Source organism: Amblyomma americanum, chromosome 5 (genome assembly GCF_052857255.1).
Source record: "Amblyomma americanum isolate KBUSLIRL-KWMA chromosome 5, ASM5285725v1, whole genome shotgun sequence".
In the NCBI taxonomy this organism is placed as follows: domain Eukaryota; kingdom Metazoa; phylum Arthropoda; class Arachnida; order Ixodida; family Ixodidae; genus Amblyomma; species Amblyomma americanum.
In genome coordinates, this window is record NC_135501.1 from 72,042,573 (window position 1) to 72,070,037 (window position 27,465).

General features: G+C 43.9%; 1 protein-coding gene across 2 annotated transcripts in view; it reads left to right on the forward strand.

Moving 5' to 3' along the window:
• Window positions 1-27,465, forward strand: part of LOC144134785 (glucose dehydrogenase [FAD, quinone]-like) — a 39,982-nt gene that overhangs the window by 6,971 nt on the left and 5,546 nt on the right. For both annotated transcript variants that reach the window (XM_077667614.1, XM_077667615.1), the window contains exons 4-9: window positions 925-1,056; window positions 8,933-9,060; window positions 10,234-10,401; window positions 13,672-13,816; window positions 16,710-16,867; window positions 23,186-23,363. In XM_077667614.1, coding sequence (XP_077523740.1) covers window positions 925-1,056; window positions 8,933-9,060; window positions 10,234-10,401; window positions 13,672-13,816; window positions 16,710-16,867; window positions 23,186-23,363 — 909 coding nt within the window. The remainder of the gene's footprint in view (window positions 1-924; window positions 1,057-8,932; window positions 9,061-10,233; window positions 10,402-13,671; window positions 13,817-16,709; window positions 16,868-23,185; window positions 23,364-27,465) is intronic.

Consider the following 27,465-nt stretch of genomic DNA (forward strand, 5'->3'; position numbering starts at 1 on the left):
GAAAATAGCGTAAACAATATTTATAAAGGCAGAATACATAGGATACAGCAAATTACGCTGGATTGGTTTCCTCAAATCACCAGCTTCCTCTAATCGTTTGTGATATTGATTGAGCTGGCGTTTGCCAACACGAGCAAAACCCAGAGACAGGCGGGTCAGGTATTTTTTGCCCAGAAGAAGAAAAGGTTGGGCATGGTGCTTTATTGAGCTGGGAACGGAAGCATACCAAAATTTGTCTGCATCGACTGCAAGATCAAGGAACGTAGTGGACCCAACAGAGTTTATTCTGTATGTTTGTATCCATGTTCTTGAGAATGGTATCAACCTCACTAACAGATCTAAGAATCTATGTTCCAATAAACTGTATCTTCAGTCCTCGCTACAGTTCTTCGCACAATATTTGTGTTTCAAGAATTGTAGCAATTTCGTCACAAAAAGCGGGAAATTTCGCGCTAAATCTTTAAGAGTTATTCTATCAAATAAAAAAAGATCAATAGCGTTGACTCCTTAGCAGTGCAGGTTACACGTTCACTAAAAATAAAGGGTTCATCTAATGCATACAGAGGTTAATGGTTGCAGAGCGTTTGTGTTAATTAGACGCACGCTAAAGAGGGTGTTCTTGTTGACTTAATTAGTGTATGAGAATTAGCCAACTAACCCACTAGTTATTATGACAGGGCATTGGTAGTTACAAATTATGCAGCCGGTCTCTTGCAGCGACCATATACCGAACGGTATGTGGGATGTCATACTTAAGGCAAATATTCCATGACAGCATTTTTTATGAGGCTAACGCTTTCGCATCAGAAAATGGTGACACGCCACTATAAAACTTAAAAGCACTCCCGAGATAAAAATGTAGCTTTTTCAAGACAGAGGGTAATATTCACCATAACCTCTCTCGCCTTAACATTCCATTTCCAGATTACCGTGGACTTAGCGGAGAGGTGCCCATCACCCATGCTGTCACCAAGACAAAACTACTCACTGCATTCCTTAAGGCTGGCGAAGAGCTTGGGTTTAAAGTCATCGATTACAATGGCCCCGAACAGAGCGGTGAGCTTCGAAATTGCAGGCTTTTATAGCCTGGTAAACACTAGAGCGGATCATTTCCCTTTTGCGGGCTTGGAGACATTCGGGCTTCCTTGTAATAATTCATCATTCTCCGGCGGGTGTTCTTTTATCGGAGTCCTCCAAAAAAATTTAAAATATGCTTTTTGGGGTAAAATAATTCACTTCATGGCCCACAGCATCACAGTTTGGAGATATCATATTAACTATGTGCTTGTGAGCTGAGTTGAAATAGGCAATTTGAAGTGTTAAACTTAGGCTCGTTCCGCAATTACAGATTTTTAGCTGAATATTATTTGTAGAAATATCAATTTCTATAAGCTTTATTTGCGATTACTGCCGGCGTTGAGAATGGCGAAATTTCGGCCATCTCTGCGTTTCATTCAATAATCGCGCGGGTGTGCTTCTTTATCACGCACGTGTCATGTGGCCATATTGTTTCCTGCTTGTATTGAACAGTGAGCAGCGGAGAGCACTCCAGCTCAGACAGGACAGCAAAAGTCATTTGCAATGCAAGCTAAGAACTAACATTGTTTGGCAGGCGTCGGTGTGGGCGCACCGCAGACGCGCGATTTTTTAATTCCGCACGAACTAGACAGGTACAAATGAGCTACAGCACCGGAGGTAAGAGTGCTTTCATAATATTAAAAACTGCTACAGATATCCCTAATGTACCTATACCATTGTGCTATTTCCACAAAGAGTCTTAATGCCATAGTTTAAAACGTAATTCTGAAATTTAGGTACCCGTCTTACTAGGGAACATTTAACATTTCCTTGCTCACATTCACCAACAGTTGCAAAAATTGGCCGGAAAACAATTTTTTTTTTCTTGTAATAATAAGAGCTGTGTCTAGAAACTAGTTGCCTGCTGCGCTGAAACATAGTATAGAGCTGGAAGAAATAAGATTAACAGTCGTCAGAGCTGGGTTCGGAAAAAATTTAATCTCATTACAAGGGTGCGGCGTATTGACGAAGTCTTTCAATTTTCAAGATGCATTTTGCTGGCTGATCAGTATACTTCGAAATCGCTTCTTTTCAGCGTATTTTTGTCTCGGTGGGGGTGCATTACCATAACTTTTTTCGTGCTATCCCACTTTATCACCCATCTCCCTATATCTTTGCCATCCCAGGTCTTTGCTATCCGGAAGGTCGTTTTCCCTTATGACAACACTTTGTTGCTATTGTTATCTGCAGTACGAACAGGCATTTCATGTAGCGTCATAATGCTGAAAAATACCGTATAGTACTGAAAATACTGCATTTAACTGCTATTTTAGTCTAAGGCATGATGTACTGATTGAAAACGAAGCAAGTCCAGCGGCAGCTTTTAACAGCACGTATACCGGTAATGTGACGTTGGTATCGGCGCAAAATCGTTCACGCTGACGGATCAGCGTGTAGTGATGTTACGAAATATATGCCGCTCGTACAAGGCGCGACAGTAACGTACTATTCTGAGAGACACGCCCACGTTGGCGTCCCCTGAATTGGCGCAACGAGGAATACAAAGAATAAAAAATAGCCAGTAATATATTCACTACAGTAAGTAGCTGTCCTTGATCTTAAATTTGAAAGCTGCAACTGTCCAGTGAGTTTCTCTTTTAGATATGCATCAACGGGGATATGGTATTTGGAATCTAACTGCTAGAACAAAGTCAAGCTACTCTTCTCTGCTTTGGATAACAGGGATGCCATTCGCCTACAAAACCACCCATGGGACCTAACTGCAAGCAGCATTCCTATTTCAGTGTTCCTTGAACAATTTTTCGACCATGCATGCCGTAATATAGCGTGGAAGCACCCATCTAAATTTGAAAAAAAAAATCATAAGTACTGAGGGATGGGCGCTTAACAGGTCCAGGCGTGAAAATTCGGAACGGGCACAAGGCAGAGAGGCCCTTACTTTGTCCAATGACCGATCACTAAATTTAAGATGGCGGCCACCGGGCCTGGGGGGGTGGGGGATGGAGTCTGATACAGTGGTTATAAAAATTACGTAACATGCTGAAAACCAAAACAATGTTCAACAGTCTATCAAGGAAACAGCAGTTCACAATTGATAGCGAGGTGCTCGAAGTTGTAAACGAATACGTCTACTTAGGGCAAGTAGTGACACCTGATCCGGATTGTGGCAGGGAAATAACTAGAAGGATAAGAATGGGGTGGTGCGCATATGGCAGGTTCTCTCAGATCGTGAATGGCAGTTTAGCAATATCCCTCAAGAGAAAACTGTGCAACTAGCTGTATCTTATCGGTACTCACCTAAGGCGCAGGCACATGGAGGGCAACGAAAAGGGTTCAGCTTAAATTAAGGACAACGCAGCCAGGCCTGGAAAGAAAAAAGATAGGTGCGACTTTAATAGACAGGAAGACGGCAGAGTGGTTGAGGGAACAAACACTGGTTAATGACATGGTAGTCCAAATCAAGAGAAAGAAATGGGCTTGGGCAGGGCATATAATGCGAAGGCAAGATAACCGCCGGTCCTTAAGGGTAACGGAGTGGATTCCAAGAGAAGGTAAGCGTAGCAGGGGGCAGCCGAAGGTTATGTGGGCGGATGAGATAAAGAAGTTAACAGGGATAGGGTGGACGCAGCTTGCAAAGAATCGGGTTAAGTGAAGAGACATGGGAGAGGTCCTTGCCTTGCATTGGGTATAGTCAGGATGTTGATGATGATGATGATGAAACGCAGCAAATGGGAGAGGAAAATTTTGAAAAGTATAGTATACCCCTGTCACACGGGCACTTTCGATCCTCATTGAGCTCGATCTGCATCGAGATTTTCGAGCACGCTCGAAACATCCGGTGCTACACGGGCATTTTCAATGCTCATTGAGAAGCTTCCGTCATGTGTGTTAGGTGGCGCCAAATGTTCCGCCGACAGCCATAACATGGCGATGTCCGGCAACACTGTGCAGTCGGGGGCAGCGGCAGCCAAATCCGTAGCCAAATCGGTACATTGCGTATCTGCGCCAGGTTTTTGGATTTTGTGGCGCACCTCTGCTGCTGTGTGATGCAACCCAAGGGCCCGCAACGCCTCCGCGATTTCTGCATAGACTGCGGCGTTTCTCTTCTGGTGCCGCTAATTATTTAGGTGGTCCTGCCAGCAGTCGATGAGAGCGGCTGTCTCGCGCTCGCTCCACAGTTTCCGCGCCGACGAGCAGGAGGACGCCATCTTTGTTTACACTGACGGCGAAGCTTGGAGCGTGGTGTAGAGATTATTTTCAAATGTTTGCATATAAGCAGGCATAGTACCTGAAAAATGTTCTGTATTACATTTTAATCAATCACAACAATAACAATTGTGGTTTGGTTTTGTTAACTTGTGTTTATTTTTGTACCTTCATGAGAGCGAGAGTTCTCGATTGTGCTTGGAACTTCAAGCACTCTTGAGGAATCGGCATCGAGTCAAGCAGGATCGAGATCGATTGCGCTTGAAAGTGGCCGTGTGACAACCGTCGATCTGCATTGAGTTCGATGAGCATTGACTCAATGAGGATCGAAAGTACCCGTGTGACAGGGGTATTAGATCATATGGAAAAGAACCGGATGAGAAAAGCACAGTCAATCTTCCTCTCTGAGTCCGTCAAACAATCTTCCGACTCGGAACAAAACATGAGGTCCAACAATTCGTCGCTATAGGCGAAGCGCACGGATGGCACAATCCTCCTCGAGCAGCGATGGCGATCTTAGCCCCGCTAGGCGTCGGTGCAGCGCTCAGTCCTCGCTTCCACCCAGGCAAGTGGTAATGCCGTAGCCCTTGAAGGATTTTTGTATCATACCTTCTGATGCTGCTGTACACGGGACATAATCGCATGTGCGATTGCTGGGTTTTCTAGGAAAATTCGAATTCTCAAGACAAAGGCGGTGGCCGCTTATTCGAGCACGGGCAGGTGCTTGGTATTTTGCAATACTGTTGTTCCTAATTGCGGTTTACTTTAAGTAAAAAATGCCTTATGAAAGACTAAGGGGCTATGTCCAATTCAAAGAGGGGTAAACTATATCTTTTAGAGAAATAAATGACACAAACTGCTTGCAACTAGTAGTTTCTTGATTGCAAGAGAATTTTATTTCTCAGTATTGTACCTTTGTACAAACAATGAAAAGCTCGAGAACCCAATGCTTAATATGCGAGAGATCCTTTACGCAGTGGCTAGCTATTATAATCGGCAGATAAATTTCTCTTCTACACGGAACTATGAATGTTTTGACACTTTTCTGTTGCGCTATTCTTAACATTGTTTTCCGTACGCCGCAGAAGAGCCCTACTCAAGAAGTGGTTATTGAGGGGTGGAGTATAAGTGAGTAAGATTTAGCGCAGGCGTTTAATCAACATTTCTTGACCCGAAAATATCAAAGTTCTTTAAACATATACTATGGTCGCTTGAGGTAACATAGCGATTGCATGTATCTGAATCCAACTACATATTCTTAAGTATTCATGGCATTTATAAATACAAAGAGCAGCAGATGCCGAGATGCGGATGATTTGCAGATACGGCCTGTGAAGCATTCTTTAGAGGTTATAGCCCTAATTTAAGCACGCATATTTAATTGATGTTTTGAATATAGAGTGGTCCCACTGCGAATGCAAATTGCAAAAAGTTACAGCTTTGCATAAGAAAGGCTATAAGCTTTGTATCACAAATTATAGGACACCTTCGGTTCTGCCAATCTTGTCTAAAGACTTTAAAAAATTATTCACATACGAATATCGTGCTTTTGTGAGACACACCAAATAACAGATTCGCAGTTTGGTTTTATTAAACATAAATCAATGGAGAGAGCATTACTAAGCAAAAAAATAGTTTATCATACAGTGTTTCGATGAAAAGAAACGTGCTCTTGGTGTTTTTATAGATTTGCCGCAGACCTTCGAGTACATTAGTGATCATATGCTTCAGGCAACACTGTTAAACTACGGCTTCAGGGGTCATGTTCATGCGCTTCTATCGTCATATCTTGCGCATCGCCTTCAGTTTGTTAGTATTAATAGCTTTCGATCTTCAGGTAAAAAAGTAACTGATTGAGTGCATCAGGGGAGTGTCCTTGGACCTCTAATAATAATTGGTTTTTGGGGAAAGGAAATGGCGCAGTATCTGTTTCATATATCGTTGGACACCTGGACCGCGCCGTATGGGAAGAGATAAGGGAGAGAGTGAAAGAAGAAAGGAAGAGAGGGGTGCCGTAGTGGAGGGCTCCGGAATAATTTCGACCACCTGGGGATCTTTAATGTGCACTGACATCGCACAGAACACGGGCGCCTTAGCGTTTTTCCTCCATAAAAACGCAGCCGCCGCGGTAGGGTTCGAACCCGGGAACTCCGGCTCAGTATTCCTTGGACCTCTACGTTTTAATTTATTCTTTGATGATATTGTTAATGAATGCGCGCATGTGAAGTGTGTAATCTATGCAAATGACGTCTCACTGTTGTTCTCATCAAGCCCTTGTGAACATGCGATAAACGATGCAAATAAGACACTAAGCTCCATCAATGGTCCCTAATAATAAGCTAAAATTAATGTAATTAAAGCTAAGACAATTATCCTCAAACCAAGGAATGAAATATTATGGCACCATGCGATCTGAAGCTAGGTTTGGAAACGAAAGTGGTTGTGCAAATATAAAGTTATAAGGAATAAATTTTAACAGTCAGTTAAGCTCGGACAATCACGTTAACGCCGTCATCAGTAAGCTTTCGCGTGTCACGGGTATCATTCACCGGCATCGCCACTTACTTGTTTAGTTTATGTTGATTTAACGTCCCAAAGCGACTCAGGCTAGGAGAGACGCCGTAGTGAAGGGCTCCGGGAATTTCAACCACCTGGGGTTCTTTAACGTGCACTGACATCGCACAGTACACGGGCCTCTAGAATTTCGCCTCCATCAAAATTCGACTGGCGCGGCCGGGGTCGAGCCCGCGTCTTTCGGGCCGGCAGCCGAGCGTCATAACCATTCAGCCACTGCGGCGGCGCATCGCCACTTACTCCCATGCAAAGTTACTCTCCTGTACACCTCGCTCTTTATGTCCCACGTAAGATATATATATATATATATATATATATATATATATATATATATATATATATATATATATATATATATATATATATATATATATATATATATATATATTGTGTGTGTGTGTGTGTGTGTGTGTGTGTGTGTGTGTGTGTGTGTGTGTGTGTGTGTGTGTGTGTGTGTGTGTGTGTGTGTGTGTGTGTATTGCAGAGAAAGGCTCTGCATGCAATACCAAACGTCAGTTTTGATCTAAGCACATGCGATTTACTCCGCCAATACAATGCTGTGCACGTATCTGACTCAAAGGCTGGCTCAAAGATATAAGGAGAAAATAAACAAAATGTGAATTACATGCGTTACAAAGCCCATCTTTCGCTAAATGCACAAATTTACCCCAACAGATAAAGCGAAATGTGACACATTCCAACGTGCCCCACAATGTACGGCACACATAGACTAGCAAACACATTGCCTCGTCTTCTAAATAAGTTTCTTGCTGCACAAGTCGTCATATCACGTGCATGGCGCAGAGATATGCATGATGTATGTGCTACATATTAAGATTTCACCATCCTTTTATTGCTTCGTTGATTTTCTTTTTTATATTAAATGTTCACGCGATTTCAATAACCACAGGCCTGTTTTTTCGTATGAGATGATCTTCTCCTCCTTTCCTTTATGTCCTTGACTTTGGATTTTTTGATTTGCCAGTCAATTTTGACAACCATTGTTTGTATGCATTCCACGATATTGCTTGGATATGTTACTTGCACCTTGCCTGCTGCCCTGCAATGTAGAGGCTGAGGGACATGTCAAGCCACAATTGTTGTCTTTTTTCCCCCGATCATTTACCACATGTACATAGGAAAGTAAATTGAAATTGAAATTTACATTGCGAAAGTAATATAAAAATAGTCCCGCTTGTAAGCAGAACGGTTATGCAATCAGCATTAAGGGGGCATATGCACACTCGCATAGGGCTTTTTTTCATCTTTATTATAGCCAATTTATTTTGAATTCATGGCGTGAAAAGGCAGAATTTTGTGCCGTGTTTCACTACCAACGTTTTTGGATGACGTTTTGGTTACGTGCTGAGGACACATTAATGAGGGCGGATCACGAGTACAACATTTTGACAAGAAGCTGCATTGCTGAACACGGTTATGCTTGAAATTTTATTCGAATATCTGTAATATTTTCTCAAATTCGTAATGCCGGAGATTCCTTTCGACAGCACGGCCGAAGGAATAAAGCCGTTTATCATTGTCTGTAATAAGAGCACATAAGCACATGGACGCCGAAGACAGATATGTGGTCTAAAGACACATTCGCCATAGAAGTTAAGCCTGAATGCGCCTAATAGAGCCCCTACTCACATACCAATCGTTCTTCGTAGCAGGCGCAATGAATCCTGGCAGCCCATCACATATGTCTGCGCGAAACAGGTACATGGCCGGTCAAGCTCTCTAGACTTACTCATTCTAGAACAACTTTCAATCCCCTCAATGATGACCGTCTTACAACGGGGAGTTAATTTCACCGCAGCTTAGTATTCTGAGCACCGAGTGGTCGATACCTGCATAGCGTGACAAGCTCCCCTTGGTCCCCAGGTACTGAAGCCGCGCTTACAAAACTGACTTGAGAGTCTCAGGTCGGTGTTGGAGCAGCTTAAGAGCTGAAAACCCTCCAACTTGAAATAAAAAAATAAGAGCGTATGATTGAATGAAAGAAATTTTTCACCTATGCATCATGGCTCAGGCCTCTACTACAAATTCCGGTTGCTTTTTAGCTCCGGATCTAATAAATATGACAATGAACGAGCTGGAATACATTGTGCAGGGTTCTCCGCAATGCAGGCCAATGTTTTTAATGGGCGGCGCTTCAGTGCTGCCAAAAGCTTCATCAAACCCGTCTACAAGAAGCGACGTAAGAATCTCCACATTTCCCTCCTCAGCACAGCGACTCAGGTGAGCATCCCAGGAAGTGTAGGGGGCAATACTAAGTTGGCTCATCACTATAATGGAGCATTTGTTGCAAGAGGTGAGCGAGGTTTGCAATGTTTATCACTCTGCTAAAGTTTCGTGTGTCGATTCTGGTAAGTGTTAAAGGAGTACAGACACAATCTGTTATGGAGCCCGTTTCCAGCTTGGAAAGAGGCCTATCAGCGTAGTAATCATGCAAATTAGCTCCAGACATCAGTGCGCAGCTTGAATAAATATTTAAAAACGATTTTGTACCGGCACTTTCGGTCTCCTTCCGCGCCAGCTCTGGAGTGCATCTTGATGTCGTAGTCGACCAGCAATCGTGTGCTACCCAATTCTGATGGCCTTGGCATCGCCGGCCAGCACAGGTTGTTAATATGAGCAAGTGCTGAGTTCAGTGACGTCATAATAATTACAGCGAATTCAATTTGACGCTCCTTGATTTGGGTTGAAATGCCGACTGACTGTTCGCAGAACATTTTAAGTCGTATTAAGATATATTCCACTCAACGCCAGCGAATGAAACTTTCTACGTTAGATGCCATTACGCCCAGGAAACGAATCATAAGTTTACTTGAGTTGCTTGCAAACCGGTGCTTCCAAAACACGCAAACCAAGAGAAAAATGGAGTCTTAGCTGCGCTTATGAAGCCAATTTTCTTGGTGGGTTCGTCGATAACATTGGCCAGTGAACTTACAGGCCTGTCACTAATGTGGCTTTGTCCTGTTTCAGAGTGCGTGCTTCTACTTCGCACGTAATTTCCGGTTCCTAGAGCAATGTTTCTCTGCCATAAATAAGATCTGCCAATAATCATAGCTAGCAAACCGCAGGTGGTAGAAATTTTATCAAGGTTCATTGTAAATGCTTAACACATAGCAAGAACGTAAGCCGAGCGAAATCTCCACTTTATTCCATTGTCTGCCTGCCCTTGCACTGTTGCCAACCGTCTAACACAACAGCGGAAGTCAGGATGACATCGACATCACTGAATCACTCGTCTGATCAGCTCGTCTCTGCCTACTCTCATTGCGTTGTTTCATAAAATTCACTTGACACTTGGCTAAGCTTTTGTCGTCAGCTACAAATTGCAGAAATTAGTACTATATCAATATAAATTTTTGACGCAGGCTAAAACCTGATCGTCGCCTCTCCTGGCAGGTTGTGTTCAAAAACAAGCGCGCTGTGGGCGTCAAGTTTGTGAAAGACGGCAAGGAGAGAACTGTCCGGGCAAGCCGTGAGGTAATCCTTTCAGCAGGCGCCATCGGAAGCGTCCAGCTTCTTCTGCTGTCTGGAATTGGCCCCAGGGCGGACCTGGATAAGTTAGGCGTAAGTCGCAACTCTGCAGGCCGTTCCAGGAGCTAACCATGGTATTCTTCGTTTTGAAAAGAAAAATACCTACTATTTCATGCCTTAGACGTTTACTGGAATGGCTCCAAAACTTGAAGATTGTGATGCGATCTAGCACACTAAAAACTGCTCCCTGTCTCAAAGTGGGCAGCTGGATCACGCGCTTAGATGTTCATTATTGAGTCACTTTCTGTGTGAATGGGTGCCATTAACTTTGTTAAGAAATACCTAGACTACCCGCGTTGAAAATGGTTACGTTTAATAAATTGCGTCTTTTTAAAACAAAATATAACAGACGCTCATTTGTCGGATGCTCTGAACTGCTTCAACAAAATACGCTTACTGAATGATGCCTTTCAGTCTGGCAGCATCCAATGGCCTGAAATAAGGCGGAATTATTTCTCTCTACTGCCCATTGCTTCTAAGGCACAGTAACCATTTACTGCTTTACATACGCTACATTTACATTGAGCTGTTCATGACGCGAATGCGTTAGAGCACACGCTGGGAGGAAAAGCCGAACGCGTTGTCACAATAATTCTGGATTGGTCGAGAGGGTTGCGACGGCACACGCTGAGCTGTGAAATGAAAATGATTACAAGTCAGCTTAAATTGCGACAATGGGCACGTAGGATGAAAATGTAATACGACATATAATGATGCAAAGTAAATTGATTACGCCGGAATAAAAATTGAGGAAATTAGCGGTGATAGGAATTCACTCCTCCTGAGCTCTCAGTCAGACACGCCACCCCTAGGCCTTTGAGGCTCGCTGGTTCAATATGGCTAAAACTGTGACCTTTTTTGTCTTGTAGTGTATCACGTGGTCTACCATGCCTACCGATGTACGGAAGTGAGTTTGTAGATATATAGAGATACTAATTAAGGAAAAAGTGAAAACAACCATAAACGCTGGCACGTCATATTCTTAAGACACAGCTGAATTTTTTTCTGCAATTTTTCCTGGCTCCATTACTCGCTTAAGTTTTCAATGCATTTTCATTTGTTGTATTAGTTTGTTAGTTCATTGCAGCACGCGCATACCCATCGCATCCCCTAGGCGTAACGTAGTCTGTTACGAAAGAGGGCGTTGCCCCGAGATTTTAAAGCACTCAGTAGTGGTGACTAGGCTTGCCACGTTGAAAAAGGCGGTGGCACAGGCGCCCTAACGTGAACCGCTTACGCGTGCTTGCTTTCCGCTCTTCTCTCTATCTCTCGGCACTCGCCAATTTCTTGGGGACGTCGCTGCGGCCGCCTCCCCATCTTCGCCAGTGGAGAATTTCGCCAATAGCTCTTGTTTTCGGATCGATTCTTCCGTTCGACCCGTTGCACTGGCCGGAAGCTACGCTCGCCGGCGACGCAGAATCTAACGCCCGCGTACCTCGGCACAAATAAATTAAAATCGAAAAATTTTTCTGAATTGTGCGCTGACATATTATGTTCGCTGTGGAGGCAGCTATGCTGATTGCTGATGTTTTCCCACTTCACTCTTACTACTGTTGAACGAATAGGATGACTATTAACACCGATGTAGGTGAGGTCAACCTATGTCAAGCCATTGACTTAGCAGACTGAGAATTTCCAGATAAATCTGTCATATTTGTCGTATTCAAGTGAGCAACGTTCTTTTAGTGGCTATACTAGAGGTTCGCGTTTATTTGTCTCAGTGTGGCGCGGGCAATTTTGCATAGAGATTCATGCTTTTCCTCTCAGAACCAGTGTAATATTCTTGTTTACCGGACAGCGTTCTTATTTGTTCTCATAATTTCACACACATGGCTATTACAACCTATGCTGGGAAGAAGTTGGTGACTTCTAGAGGCACTTTGTTTGGAGGAGAGGAGAGGAAGAGAAACATTTTTTGCATGATTTTGCGCAAAAGTGGATTTTAAAATAACCGCCGGATAATACCAGAGTTCGGCCTTTCGTAAAGCCTCATTCAAAGACTGAACTTTAGCAATTGAGGGGTTGCCCACGGATAGGCGCATTTAAAGTGAGCAAACTGGCTGCCTGTACTTTGCGTAGACGGGATGCTTTATGTTACCTCAAATAGACGAGAATATTTTAAATCGGGCACAAGAAACACAAGATGATGAAAACCATAGCTTGGCCAGATCATTTTTCACATTGTGTTCACCGCGTGTTGTTGAAGAGCTAAAGCTAAGGCGAGAAGCGTCACCGAATAACGTCATTGAACATAAAGAAATGAAAAAGGCGTTTTATCTATCATGAAATCAAAGCAAACTTAAAGATGGTTAACTCTATCTACAAGCATTTTAAAATCAACGGATGCCCGAACAGAAAATGTAAATCCTATAATGTTATCCTTTAGCCACTGTCACGAAACGAAGCAAGACAGAATAGTGCATCATAAGCTGCACTGATTACTGGAACAATCTCCTAGAATTCAGGTGTTGCAATTTTCGTGCACTTCATTTAACCAGGAAACAGTGAGCGTTGCTTGGAAAGACAAAGCATTTTACATGCTCCTTCTGCAGTGCATAATGAGTAGCTTAGAACAACGCTGAATTTGCGAAAGCCAATGCCCGCCCCCGCATTCCATGCTCAACAATGGAAGAGATTGACAAAATTGTGCGAGAAATATTCAGCACCTGCCATGGAGCCCTGATCTGGCGTTTGCTTACTTTCACTTTCTGCTATGTGCGAAGCACTTCTGTCAGATAATACAGAACGCTGAAATACAGAAAATAAGGTTTACGAAACAGTCCGTCCATTTCTGCGTGTTGCTGAGAGCAATTTTCTCCAGGGGGCCCTTTGAGGCTTCGGGAGCGGTTAGTGAAATGCTTGGCAAAGATGAAGGATTGTGTTAAAATGATAATTAAAGATCCGAGAATTAAAACTGGGAAGCTCTATTTCCAACTTGAAGCGTAGAAATTTAAAAAATCGAATATACCCATAACTTTATGTCACCACCATCATCAGCCTCGCTGCGCCCACTGCAGGACAAAGGCCTCTCCCAAATCTCTCTATTAACCCTCTCCGTTGCCACCTGCAGACACCATATACCCAAACTTCTTAATCTCATCGGCCCACCTAATTTTCTGCAGCCCCCTGTTACGCTTGCCTTTTCTTGGAATCTAGTTCGTTGCCATTAAGGACCAGCGGTTATCTTGCCTTCGCATTACATGCCCTGCATAAGCCCATTTCTTTCTCCTGATTTCGACTATATATGTGTGCCTATAACTTGACAGAACTCTTAGCTTCATGATACCATGAAAATGCGCGCAGATCCCGGTCGTGGCAGACCTTCCGGTTGGCGAAAACCTTCAAGACCATTTGTTCATCTTGGGGACGGCAGCTACGACCACTGAAGATGTAGAGGTCTGGCCACAGTCAATAAAAGCAGCCGCTGAATACGCCTTCTCGAAGACTGGTGCGTATGGGGTTATTTTCGGAGGCACGAACTTATAGAAGAGCCCAAGGACGTGGGTGGGATTATAATCTTCGCACGAACAATCCAGTTAAAAAATAGTTTCAGAATTAACAAAAAATTTATTCATAATAAATAACAGGGCGTCATTATTACAGACATATTAATCAAATACCCATCTGTTCATTTTCATCTGCGAAATCTGCGGAAGTGTGAACTCGTCACGTTGTGATTTACTATGCATGAAAGAGAAAAGACGCAGAAATTGCGAATTATTACCGCGTGGCCGGTGCACGAGGGCTGCAACCAAACTAAATAACGGTTCGGACGCTTAAACATATCAAGGGCAGAAAAAAATGTTAAAAATTGTACGGCTTTCGTGCTGGCGACCATAGTCTCAAGTTAACAATTTTCAGCAGAACATACAAGTTATGTACTGGCCAAGACATGGTTTTCTTTTTGCGCGTCACGCGAACTAAAGCGGCAGTTTTTCCTGAAAACCTATACTGACTCACCGAAACCTCTGGCATCATTAAGTCACTGGCAAGCCGAGGGATCACTTCGGAGTTCCCGTAGCCATAATTTTGCTCCTTCTAAATATGACACACGAAACACCCGTTTAGTTCTTGGCGAACTTTAATGGCATGCGATCGAGGGATTATTTATCCATTAATATATATTATTTTTATTTCTTTATTTGCATATACTATCGGTCCTAACTCGGACCGAGATAGAGGTGAGCATTAAAACAAATAACTACATGCAAAATGCACGGAAAGCTATACATCTGACATAGGTGTGCTGGTTTGAGCAAAACGCAATCAGTACGCAAGCGGACACACAATTTATATTGATGGTAGGAATTACACAATACCAAAAACAATAACACCATTTGCTCGTACTTTTACGCACTTCTTCAAGGTGAGATTGAAATTGTTCGCGATTTGGGGATGTAACAACATTTTCTGGAAGTCAATTCAAGTGTCGTGCATGAGATAGAAAGAAAGAATGTCTGAAGCTGTCGTTCGAAAATTTCATTTCTATCATATGTCTGCTATGCTTATGATGAGTTATTCAAGTCGGATCATCCAGTATATAAGGTCGTTTGTCGACGTATCCCAAGCCCTTTATTATGACATTGAATTGGTGCAGGCGCTTCTGTTCTATTTTAAGCTCCATGAGAGACAAATCAGCTCGGGCGTAAAGTGGGGAAAGAGATTCTTGCCTGCGGTAGCATAATTACACGAAACACAAAGCTCGCCGCTGAATTTCTTCAGCCTTCAGAGTTAGTTTTCTTACGCGGATGCCATGCTTCACAAGCGTATTCTATTATAGACCGACCAAAACCTTATAGGTACATAACTTTGCCGGAGGGGATCCGCCCTTATGCATTCGCCTAATGTATCGCAGTATTTTGTTAGCATTACCAACAAGGGCGGAGCAATAATTTTATATATGGGGCTTTCGAGCTAGCCTGTATAGTCTCAGGTTAACAACTTACAGCAGAACGCAGTAGTCATGTACTCGCTAAGACATGGTTTTGTTTTTTGCGCGTCACACTAACTAAAGCTGCAGTTATTCCTCAAAAATATATTAAATGACTCGTGGAGCCTTTTTCAGAGGAAGCGCAGAGTGGCCGCCGGTAAACTAGGTGCACAGCCTAAAAAAGTCAACTTGACAGCAAAGAACTTTACAAGTGGAGCTTCTGCTTCAGCAGCGTATCGTATAATCAGGATTTTTAGAAGTTACTATGTCAGTACGATGTGAAGTAATTAGAGTGATGATAACTTTCTTTGCAATAATAGAACGTATCCGATACATTCATTTACTAGGTGGATGATTTAACGCGATATTCTTTTGTACGACCCTCCACGCCCCAAAGCCATATTATGCTTGGTGTTCGCGGTTAGGTGAAACTTATAATAGAGCACAGTATATACCTTTCAAATTCTTGTGCATGCTCGAAACGGAGCATCGAAAGAACATGAGGCACTAAAATCGCCGTGAAGCGCTTCCGCGTAAGACACAATCTTAAGTGCTTTTCGCAGTACGTCGTGGCCGCGTGTGAGTTAAAGGATTCTAGAAATATGGCGCTTACAAATCATAGCGTGTTCATTAGACGGGATGAATCAGAAAAATATATGAAGATAACAGCACTTACGGACGCTCGCAAACATTGATACTTTGCCGACCACCAAGAGACAGCCATCGACACAAGGATCTTGCACTGTTCGCTTTTTCCTGCTCCTACGGTTCCTGTTGCGGCCCACTGTGTAGACTAACGGCGCCGATAATTGTTTCATTTAGTGGAAGTGAAGTGTTTCTCACTACGTGTATAAATATTTGTAGACCAGCAGAAGTCATTCATGTGGAAACAACTATAAGGCGTCGTGCCACAAGACTGCATATCGAAAGATGTAAAGTTTTATCAAAAGCATACCAAGCATGGGGTTTGCATCTTTTATGAAACCTGACTTGCGGAGCATCGGCCGTGTTGCAAATTTGTTCAGGATAATAGCCACTGTCTCTCTCGTTCTCTTTTACATCAGAGGGTGTTAAAACAGCAAGTATAAGCGACTTAAAATCGGATTCCAAGGGCATTATTTTATTATGATAACTCTGCACAACTCAATAATAGCAAGGTGTACAATGTGCTTTTTGTCATTAATATAAAAACTCATTAACATAGAGCGATTAGTGGAAAACAGCAGAGACTTGGGAAGAAATTTCAATGCTGGGCAACAGTAAAATTCCGAGGTAAAGTGTGTGCAATCCGAAATACTCCCCACACGCTTCCTCGGGGTGAAATCTCCTTGTTAATTCTTGTTCTTGCACTGAACAGTGTGTGGAAAGTGGTGCAACCTTCAAAGGGTGTTCACTCTGCTCACGCGCGCAGGTCCTTTCTCCTTACCGGCTGGTATCGAAGCTGTCGCTTTTCTGAACACATCGTTCGCTCCTCCCGAGTACCCAGACATCCAAATCTTGCTTCTAAGTATCTCTGGTGCAAGCGTCGAAGGCGAGCGGTTCATTTTGGACCAAGGAGTTCGCAAGGACGTGAGTTATATTCTGCTATAATTGCGCTTGCTTTGTTATACCAGGCCGAGATGTAAAAAAAAATTTACAGACGATTACGCGTAGGTAATGCGAAATTTGAGCGTTGCCCTTTCCGTATTTTACTACTGCGCCACCTTCCGCCCCATTCTATGCCGGTTGTCACGACGGTTATCAGGTGGATGTAACACGCTATCTCACAACCGTGGCAGGCAGTAGCAGAATGGATCACCGCCTGCCATGGTTCTCAGGGGGCGTGGTACGCCGACTACGCCGACAACCCGGACGACTACGACGCAGAATCCAGGGACAACCGCATAAAATCTTGGCTCTAAAATTTCTCTGCTTCGAGTAAATTACACGTGCATCAGTGGCGCGCCCAGTATGTAATCCCACCTTATATATTAGAAATATTAATAAGACACGTTTTGCTTTGTCGAGCAAGTTCTTATTACCAAAAATACGGAATACCTATGGCAATCAAATGATATCCTTCTCTGACTTCTCCACTTGAAATAACGTGCACCCTTCACTGATATCACCATGTCACTGTAGAGCTTAAAATAAAAAGTTGAAACACCATATGTTTAAATCCTTAGATATTTAATTCATTTTTCTCGTTAAAAATTCTGTACCACACTTATTTATTGCACATGTTTTTCTTTTGTTGTTTGTTAGCTTTCTGTTTTTGTCACCTCGGATTGTCGATCATGGGATTGGATATTATAATCTGTTCATGCAATTATAGGAGGCCCTATTTGCAGTTCCGACTTTGAGCCTCGTGTTCTATATGTACCCTATAACCATGTACTGTGCTGTAAATCTGAACAGGAGTGTTCAGTGCTCAAAATATGGAGGCAAACATGGGGAAGACACCGTTTGTCACCCATTTTTTGGTGGCCGTCGTGTTAACCACCGCCCTCGTAACAGAAGGAATACGCTACATAATTTATTGAAAAAGTCACGAAGAGAATATAATTTCACCCTATTAAATACAATTTTAAGGCAAATGTAGTTACAGTGCCGGTCCATGGCTAGATAGGCAGCCTTAGGAACGCATTAGAAGAAACCAAGGTTCATACCTTTCGAGACTTCATACCGGTGCTGAGGATTTCTGAGCTACGTATATTTGATTAGCAAAACTTGGTGCTGGACTAGTTGGTTAAGCATTTCGTTTGAAACAGGTCAGCGCTAAAAAAGACAAACACGGCGAGAGAACGTGGCTTCGAGGTTTCCGAGTATGCTTCCACATAACTCTGAAATTTGTCACTCCAGCGTTCAGGCTACATTTACAAGAGATTTAGTTTGGGCAAGTTGGTTTGCTTCCGCACAGTGGGAAGTGAGCGCGAAAAGTTTGAGCGCCACCTGTCCGCGCTTTATGTTCGCTCTATTCATCTAGTCATTTAGCGCTACCACCTTCCGCTATGCAGGTCAGTATTGAGTTCAGTGGAAAAACAATTATTTTCTTGTTGGAAACGTTTAAGTATCTTTAACTATCCCATTAGTAAAGGCCGCGTAGAAGAATTGCTCACAGGCTTCCTGTCGCTCCTAAACCGCGATGGAGGGACGGCGCGATACGCCATTACTCCGAACCTAATCAAAGAAAGAACTGAAATCCCTCCCTAGTCTTCTGGACCTTTCAGTAGAGTGGTGAGCTGGGCGAGTCGGTACATGGTTGCAGAAAGAAAACCAGCGCAAAGGACGCAGACAGAGAACAGGAACACAGGACGACGCTTGACTATCGACTGCATTTATTTCAGAAACGATCACATTTATACCTATTCAGTATCAAACCACGCTTGCGCGCACATGAAAGATTTACAAGAAAAGGTAGATTGCAGCATCACTGACAAACATCAGGACCGCAATCATTGTACGACACGTTAGGCTAAGGAGTTTAAAAATCTAATTTCTTCATCTATTAGACTAACCGTCGTGTCACTCACACACCGATCTGCTTGTGTAACGATATGGTATGCCTCTAGAATTTCGCGTTGACTCTTGGTTTTATCGCGTCCAAAAATTGAAGCCTTCTTGAAGAGCGGAGTGCATTTGTGCTTCCTGCAATGTTTAGGCAAATTCGCCCCGTCATTTGTGGAAAGCGACCTTTCATGATCTCTGACCCGGGTGTTAAGACAGCGGCCAGTGTGCCCAATGTACATATTTCCGCAGGATAAAGGAATGCAGTACACTATCTGGGTGGAACAGGTGACGTATTTGAATTCATGATTGATTGTGCACTGTGAAATTTTACTTTTCCTGTCGTCAATTCTTCTGCACAAACTGGCCAGTTTTCGCGGGGCTGAGAAGATTACACCGACACCGCGCCTACTCGCGACCTTCTTTATGTTGTGTGAAAGTGCGTGCAAGTAGGGCATAACTCCACACATTCTTTTGTCCTTCCTTTCTTCCATCACCTTAGGTTTGGCTTTCATTTTTTTGAGAAGCTTTTCAGACACACCTTTGATCACATGCTTAGGAAAGCCTGCTTCTGTTAGTCTTTGCTCTTGCTGCAGAAAGCTTTCTTGTACAGTATGGAAGCAGCTTTTTTCTAGTGCGTTACTGAGGCATAAGGTTGCAATAGCCCTTTTGGTAAGTTTGGAGTGGCAGGAGCTGTAAGGAAGTAAGACATTCTTGGTTCGTGGGGCGTAGGCCCAGCAAAGGTGTCCAATGCAGTCAAAATTTAAGACGAGGTCTAAAAATCTAATACGATTGTCGTCCCGCAATTTATGATTAAACGTGAATGAGCTAGAGCACGAAATAAAGCAATTCAAAACACTAGCCGCCACAAACTTTTAAAAGTTTTACCCAAAGACAATCTGAAGGATGTGAAGGCTGGTGTTTTTAATTGCTTTGTTTCGTGCTCTAGCTCATTGACGTTTACCCATGAATTATAGGAGGACAATCGTATTAGATTTTTAGGCCTCGTTTTAAATTTTGACTGCATTAGACACCTTTGCTGGGCCTACGCCCCACGAACCAAGAAAGTCTTACTTCCTTACAGCTCCTGCCACTCCAAATTTACCAAAAGGGCTATTGCAAACTTATGTCTCAGTAACGCGCTATAAAAAAGCTGGTTTCATACTGTACAATAAAGCTTTCTGCAGCAAGTGCAAAGACTAACAGAAGCAGGCTTTCCTAAGCATGCGTTCAAAGGTGTGTCTGAAAAGCTTCTAAAAAAATGAAAGCCAAACCTAAGGTGATGGAAGAAAGGAAGGACAAAAGAAAGTGGGACGTTATGCCCTAGTTGCAAGCACTTTCGCACAACATAAAGAATGTCGCGAGTAGGCACGTTGTCGATGCAGTCTTCTCAGCCCCGCGAAAACTGGCTAGTTTGTGCAGAAGAATTGACGATAGGAAAAGTAAAATTTCACAGTGCACAATCAATCATGAATTCAAATACGTCACCTGTGCCACCCAGATTGTGTACTGCATACCTTTATCCTGCGGAAATGTGTACTTTGGGGCAGGCTGGCCGCTGTCTTAACACCCGGCTCAGAGAACATGAAAGGTCGCTTTCCATAGGTGACGGGGCGAATTTGCTTAAACATTGCAGGAAGCACAAATGCACTCCGCTCTTCAAGAAGGCTTAAATTTTTGGACGCGGTAAAACTAAGAGTCAACGCGAAATTCTAGAGGCAAACCATATCGTTACTCAAGCAGATTGGTGTGTAAGTGGCACGACGGTTAGTCTATTAGTAAAAGAAATTAGATTTTTGAATTGCTTAACGTAACGTGTCGTACAATGATTGCGGTCCTGATGTTTGTCGGTGATGCTGCAATCAACCTTTTCTTGTAAATCTGTCATGTGCGCGCAAGTGAGGTGTAATACTGAATAGGCATAACTGTGATCGTTACTGAAATAAATGCAGTCGATAGTCCAGCGTCGTCCTGTGTTCCTGTTTTGTGTCTCCGTCTTTTGCGTTGGTTTTCTTTCTGCAATTCTGGACCTTTGTTGTGAACCGTGGGGCTATCAACAAAACGCTGTCGCCAAAGATTACATGATCAAGACACTGCATGACCAAGGCTCACCTACATCCCATGAGCTCGCTTTCCTGGCAATCTTCATTAAGTTCTTCTGAGTAGCGTATTATGGGGCCATCTTCGACCGCCAAAGCAGCGACCGACTGAGTGAGGGCGCTCCGCAGAGCAACGTGCCACACGCCATGAAGCACAAGTTATGCGCCACATGCTGCTCATGTAATATAAGCTTGCGGCATCAGAAAAAGCGTAGCCACGCCCCGCAAAACAGCTAGTGAGCGCTGTAAATACACCGTTGCAATGTAAATGCCTTTAAGGCAACTGTTTTAGGTATAAGGGGTAATTGAGGCAAACTTGATAATTGTTTCGCCAAGGCTTTCAAAACATTTCTCGCAGCAATATTTGTCTTAAAATGGTTTCATGACGATGGCTGTCGAACAATTTAGGACAAAGTGAAAAGCACACACGGGCGCAATAGAGTTTTGAGGTATGCCACTGATTTCATAGTGCAGGCTAAAAAAACGTTCAGGGGGGAGGGCATTTCGTTGACCTAAAGTGCCGTGAGACGAAAGGTGTTGCTGCTTGTGTCACTGATGTGTGGTTAAGATGTTAATTAGGTACACAATTGTTACTACATATGCACTGGCAGTAAGTAGCATAGTTTTTAGCACGCTCGGCTGCCGAACGGACAGATGGTTGTTCGAATCCCGCCTTGCGCAAGGGTATATTTTTCTTTTCGAGTTCACGTCATTTAATTCACAGCTATAGCCTGAGAGATTTCGCGAACGAATGGAGGGACGGAACGAAGCATTAAGCCGATGCTGACGCATTCGTTCATTGGTCTTCTGTCACTGTGTAGCTGGGGAAGTAGTACGCGTGCCTTTGCCCGCATTCTGAGACTCCATTGAAGCGAGCGCTAGGAGGGAGGTGGCGCGGCGCCCGACTCGGTCGACAGCTACGAGGCGTCTGGCGCGAGCACCGGTGGCTTCACCTCGCGCATGCACAGTGAACTACCAATGGCGCAAGAGCGTGACATCGGGCGGACAGGCTCACCGCCGCAAGTATGAGCCATTAAAGGCTTTCGCCTTAATATCTAGCGAGCGTCGAAGACATTATGATTTTTGACGAAGCCTAGATGGACAACTGTGAACAAAAATCAAATTGTCTATCACGCATCTATGTCTTCATAAAAAATTGTACCAGGGACAGATGCCCATACAAGTACCGTTAGAAATGCAACGGGTTTCTGGAACACGTAACCATGGTACTGCGGTTGCTCTGTAAAATAAGCGAAAACATCAACCTGAATTTGCGTAAATGTTATCTCGTTAGTAGCAAGGAATACACCGTTGGCGGAGCACCGAAAAATTAGTAAGGCCCCATAGTATTTCTGTCCTTTGACTCCGTCAAAAAAGGCTAATACTCACCACTGGTTCGCTACCAGGTGCTTGTTTTCTGAGCCTGAAGATTTCTCTGCACCTTGCAAATATTATTCAAAAAAAATATTAGCTTGTCATCTCGCACCGCGCGGCGTACACACGGCAGCAACAAAAGAAACCACATAGCCGGGGGCGCTACATGCAAAAGAGGCGTGGTGCTGGTGCAGCACAGCTACCGCCGAGGCAGGTTGAATGATTGCTGGAGGCAGCTATCCGACTGATGATGTTTAGGCGCTATGGAACTGTGCCGGCTACGACACATGTCGGAATGCCCTCAATACGGTGCCGTTTTATTTATAAAGTCGCCCACGTCGATCGGGCGCATTCTAGGCATATAAAAGACTGTTCTTTTTCAAAATGAAGCAAGATTATATTTCCAAGGAATCGATATAATTGGATGAAACGACAGGCTTAACTGCAGCCTTGAAATTAATGCGTCAGTGATTTCCAGCTTACATTCTAATCCATTAATGGGGCACCGATCGGAAATCTTTTTCCGCCTATTGAGGATAACAGACTGTATTCCAAGAAAGCGAAAACGTAGGAGGGGCGCAAAAATGTTACATAAGCGAATGAGATTAACAGGCCTATAGGGATAGGGAGGCCGCTTTGGCACAGCACAGCGTTAGCTGTAGACACATGAGGAGGCCTTTTCCCTGCAGTGATGTAGTCAGGGGAACGATGAGTACAATGTTTAAAAATTAGTATCAGTGCGATGTTATAAGTACTATTAATGTTCCCGGCATGTCTTCAAGCACTGTAGGCTGGGTAACCGGTGGCTGCGATTCACTCATCTACCCGAAAATTTGTTTCGGTAATTTTCAGGAGTATTTCGCCACACTTTGATGCAGGTCCACCCAAAACAACATATTTCTGAAGATTATGATGCCATACTTCGCAGATATACGACAGTTATTTCAAGCCTAAACGTGGCAGCAACGCCTTCCACGTCTCGGTGGTTCTGAACCGCATGAAGAGCAAAGGCTTCATCAAGCTTCGCACCAAGAATTACACAGACCCTCCGATCATGGATCCACAATACTACACGCATCAAGACGATGTAGAGACGGCTGCGCAAGGTAAATCAGCGTTGAATTTAGTGCGCATTGCGAGCAACATATTTTGCGTGTATTGAGTGAGCCTTCGCAATCTCTTGCTGCCAAATTACAACGTGTAACCACCGGTGAGTGTCGTCGGTGTTTTCGAATTCGTATACACAGGATGTCCCATCTTTAAATTGGCAACCTTAAAATGTTGCAGCGTGCCTTACGATGATTCGAAATAAGTATCTTTGCAGGTACCCATCTTCCGTCAGTAGAACTTTTTGGGATAGTTGCTTCATTATAGATGCGAAGAAGTGATCAAACGAAAAACAGACGGTGAAAAAGGAAATACGCGCACAAACGAAGACAAACAGCTGTACCGCGTCAAGGAATACAAGACGTATATATGGGCGATCTCAGGATTTTATCAAAAAATGCCTGTACGTGAACAAGCGCCCAGGGAAGAATTGAAACAGCTGGAAATCTATCGAGTGCAAATAGACAGTCGTAAACAGGACCGACCTACTTTTTGAAAACATAAAGCACCACGAAAAATGGTTTAGCGAGAGCTCACATTCGAGAGACTTATGAACTTGACAGTGAAAACAACAGCCATGTGATAGAAACAGAAACACAACTGCAGACACACATAAAAGAGGGACAAGGCCTCCTGAAACAACATGCGATTCATTCTAAGTCATTGAAAAACAAAAGCAACGAAAAAAGGGGCCAGGTCACAACAACACAAAACCGCGTTTGGAGCTCACAAAAGTACGTCAGCAAGCTACTAAAACCGCATACCGCGTACGTCATACCATTTGGTTACGGCACAGCTTACATAGGCCAAACAGGCAAAGGTTTAATGCAAGAGCAAGAGAGCACAGGTTGAAAGTAGCCAACAATGCACGTGGAATATAGGCTTAGCACTGCGCGGACTGCAAAGAAATGAACAAACGGGACTGGGTGCTTTGTTTTGAGAAGGCGGAGTTTTTGGCAGGGTTGAGAGACAAATGAGAGTGCCTCGCCATTGAAACTTTTCACATCGGCACCACGACAAATTGCGTTGTCATCTAAATTTCGTAATCGTTGTTGTCATCTAAAGAATTCTTGTGTTTTCAAGGTCACGTGTGACTTTCTAGCGTTAGGGCGGCCTCCTTCACAGGCGCTCTTCAGTGTGTATCTCTCTTCCTTTGGTAAGTGTTTTCGGTGTACTGAAAATACTCTGTAAGGCAATGTCAGCTCGCGCGATGGTTACAGCTTCATTCATGGTTCTTAAAAGCTATGTAGTACCAAAGCGTTTGTGTGCTTTGTCCGGTTTTAACTAATTCGGTGCTTATTAGCCCTGTTTTTTTATTGTTTACTAACGTAGCTTTCCTGAGCTTAAAACACGTTTTTTTTTGCTTTGTGATTTCGCCTTTTTTTCCTGCTTTGCTTTTCAATGACGCTGAATAGAGCGAATTGTACCGTTTTGTTTGTTGGCTTGTCCGTCCTTTATGGGCGTCTGCCCTTGTGTCCGTGCACGAGCTCAATGAGGAATTAGCGTCAATGAAAAATGTAGGCGGAAATAATTCGAACAGAGAATGCACAAATTGCTGCGCGGCCCGGTGCCGTCAAGAGGGTGAAAATAACGGCAGCAAGAAAAACATGGGACGGTACATCGTGAATTGACATACATCCCAACATTCTACGAGTAATTAAAGGACAGTCAAAATAGAAGCCGGTTTCCAAACGAGACCATAGTTATGGTATCAAAAATTAGGCTTACTGTAGTTTTGGCTACACTTTGCGTTATGGCCAACCTGCCAGAAAGCTGTATGTCCGACTATGGAAAGTGCCGTATATGTTAAGTGGGTAGCACTGAAACCCGCACTAAGCGATTTAGCCGACCTTCGCCTGAAGCCTGCTTGACCTTGAACCAATCTAGGCTGACCCCAAATACGGGAGATGGCCACTTAGGTCAGCAGACCTTGAGACATTGTCGCAGCCTGCCCGGCAGATAATGAGAAGACTCCCCCCCCCCCCTTGTCACGTGCCACTTCAATTATAAATGATCGCTCGCGAGAAGCTAATAGCGAAGAGCAACCTGGGTCACAAAAGGCCCACCTGTGGCATCACCTGCCATAGAAGGGCAGTGGCGCATGCGTTTAAGCGTTGCACTGCTGGGTCAAGAGTGGTATGAGGTCTCCCAGCGATCTATGAATTTAAAGTAGAAGATGGCCAATTCCGCACATGTGAGTATTAACACATTAATGCGACGCTTCATGACCTTAAGGCAGAGCTTAAGTGTCCAATTACGGTCATGGGTTCGGATTCCACCGGCGCCATGTGGTTGAGATTGAATATTTATACTATTATTATCCAATTCATCAACATCACAAATTGAAAAAAAAAACATTCCTTATGCTCCTTGGATTCGGTGACTGTAGGCTTCCGTCATGTATGTCATAGCGAGCAGCTATCTTTCCCTTCAGCTGCCGCGGTGGCTGTGTGGTTAAGGCGCTCGGCTGCTGGCCCGAAAGACGCGGTCGATCCCGGCCGCGGCAGTAGAATTTCGATGGAGGCGAAATTCGAGAGGGCCGTGTGCTGTGCGATGTGATTGCACGTTAAAGATCCCCAGATGGTCGAAATTTCCGGAGCCCTTCACTACGGCGTCTCTCATGGCCTGGGTCGCTTGGGACGTTAAACCCCCATAAACCAAACCAAACCATTTTTACTTCACTTGACTCCTTCCAGTTTTAGAGCACTAGAACGGATATCCCACTAACCTGTTTAGCCGATTTTTGTCTGAAGCCTGCCTGCACCTTGAAAACCGAATCTCAACCAGAAGTGAGTGGTAATGATTTCACGTAGTTAAACCGAGTGCATGCACGAAAGCATTGAACACTAAAGCTCTGCATTAAGAGCTTTAGTGGATTGAAGCCCCTATATACAGAATTTATCATTCTCTACTTAACTTTCAGAGATTGCGGCGGGTCCTTGTACCTCTACCAGTGCAGTGGCCGTACTGTTAAGCGATGCGCCGTCAGGCAGTCTCCGGATATATTGATTGTTATAGTGAAATGTTACATTATATAAAGATTTCAGTTCAAAAACTCTTTCTTGCCCCCAAAAAATTTTTTTGAGAATTGCTGGGTATGGGCCCTTTTATTCACAGCCACCAGTAGGGATTGTACAACCCACTTGTTCTCTCTACCCAACCTCTCGCGTCCAATCATTAATTTAAGTTCCACTTGCAACAGCAGTCAGTTTTCTAAAAATCCGACGGGCAGGTTATATGACGCCTCATTATTACATGACCTAGGTAGTGCGGCGCCGTCTTCTCATTGGCAACAGCTGGCGCGACGCTCCTGCGAGCTTACCCGAGCTTCCTTCCATTGGCTGCAGCTTGTGCGACATTCCTCCAAACTAACCGGAGCTCACCTCAGTAAACAGAGCAAGGTCAGGTTAGTTCTGAGCGCAAGACAAGACGAATCGTGCTCGAGGTAGGACAAGACAGTGGACAAGAAGATTTTCTTGTTCGGTATTAGTACGTCTGGTATAGTGCTTTCCCACTAAAACCAAAGTGCTGGCGTCCCTAATTCACATTAGTCCTAACAACGTGGAATCGTGCGTGATTTTCTTCTAGTTTCTATACTTCTCACCGCCTGGTCGCTACCGGGCCGCGCAATTAACTCTGCCAGTCGTTTCTGCTTCCTTTTTCTTAATTTCTCCCCGGTCAATTTGTTCCGTAAGAGCAGGCTTTAGCCACCGACATACGTGAGTTAAGAACGTCCTTTTCTAAATCAAGTGAAAGAATAGGGCATGGACCGGGCATGTAATGCGAAGGCAAGATAACTACTGCTCCTTAAGGGTAACGGAGTAAATTCCAAGAGACGGCAAGCGTAGCAGGAGAAGGCAGAAGGTTAGGTGGGCGAATGGGATTTAGTTTGCGGACATGGGGTAGGCGAAGCTAGCAAAGCAGAGGGTTCATTTTAGAGACATGGAAGAGGCTTTTGCACTGCAGTGGGCGTAGTCAGGCTGTTGATGGCGATTATCACTTGATAGCTTTTAGTCCAGTTCGTAGACTACAATGGTGACTTGAGAAATGGGGTTTTTGCTGATAGTGATTTCGAACAGACGAAGTGGATGGAAAAACAAG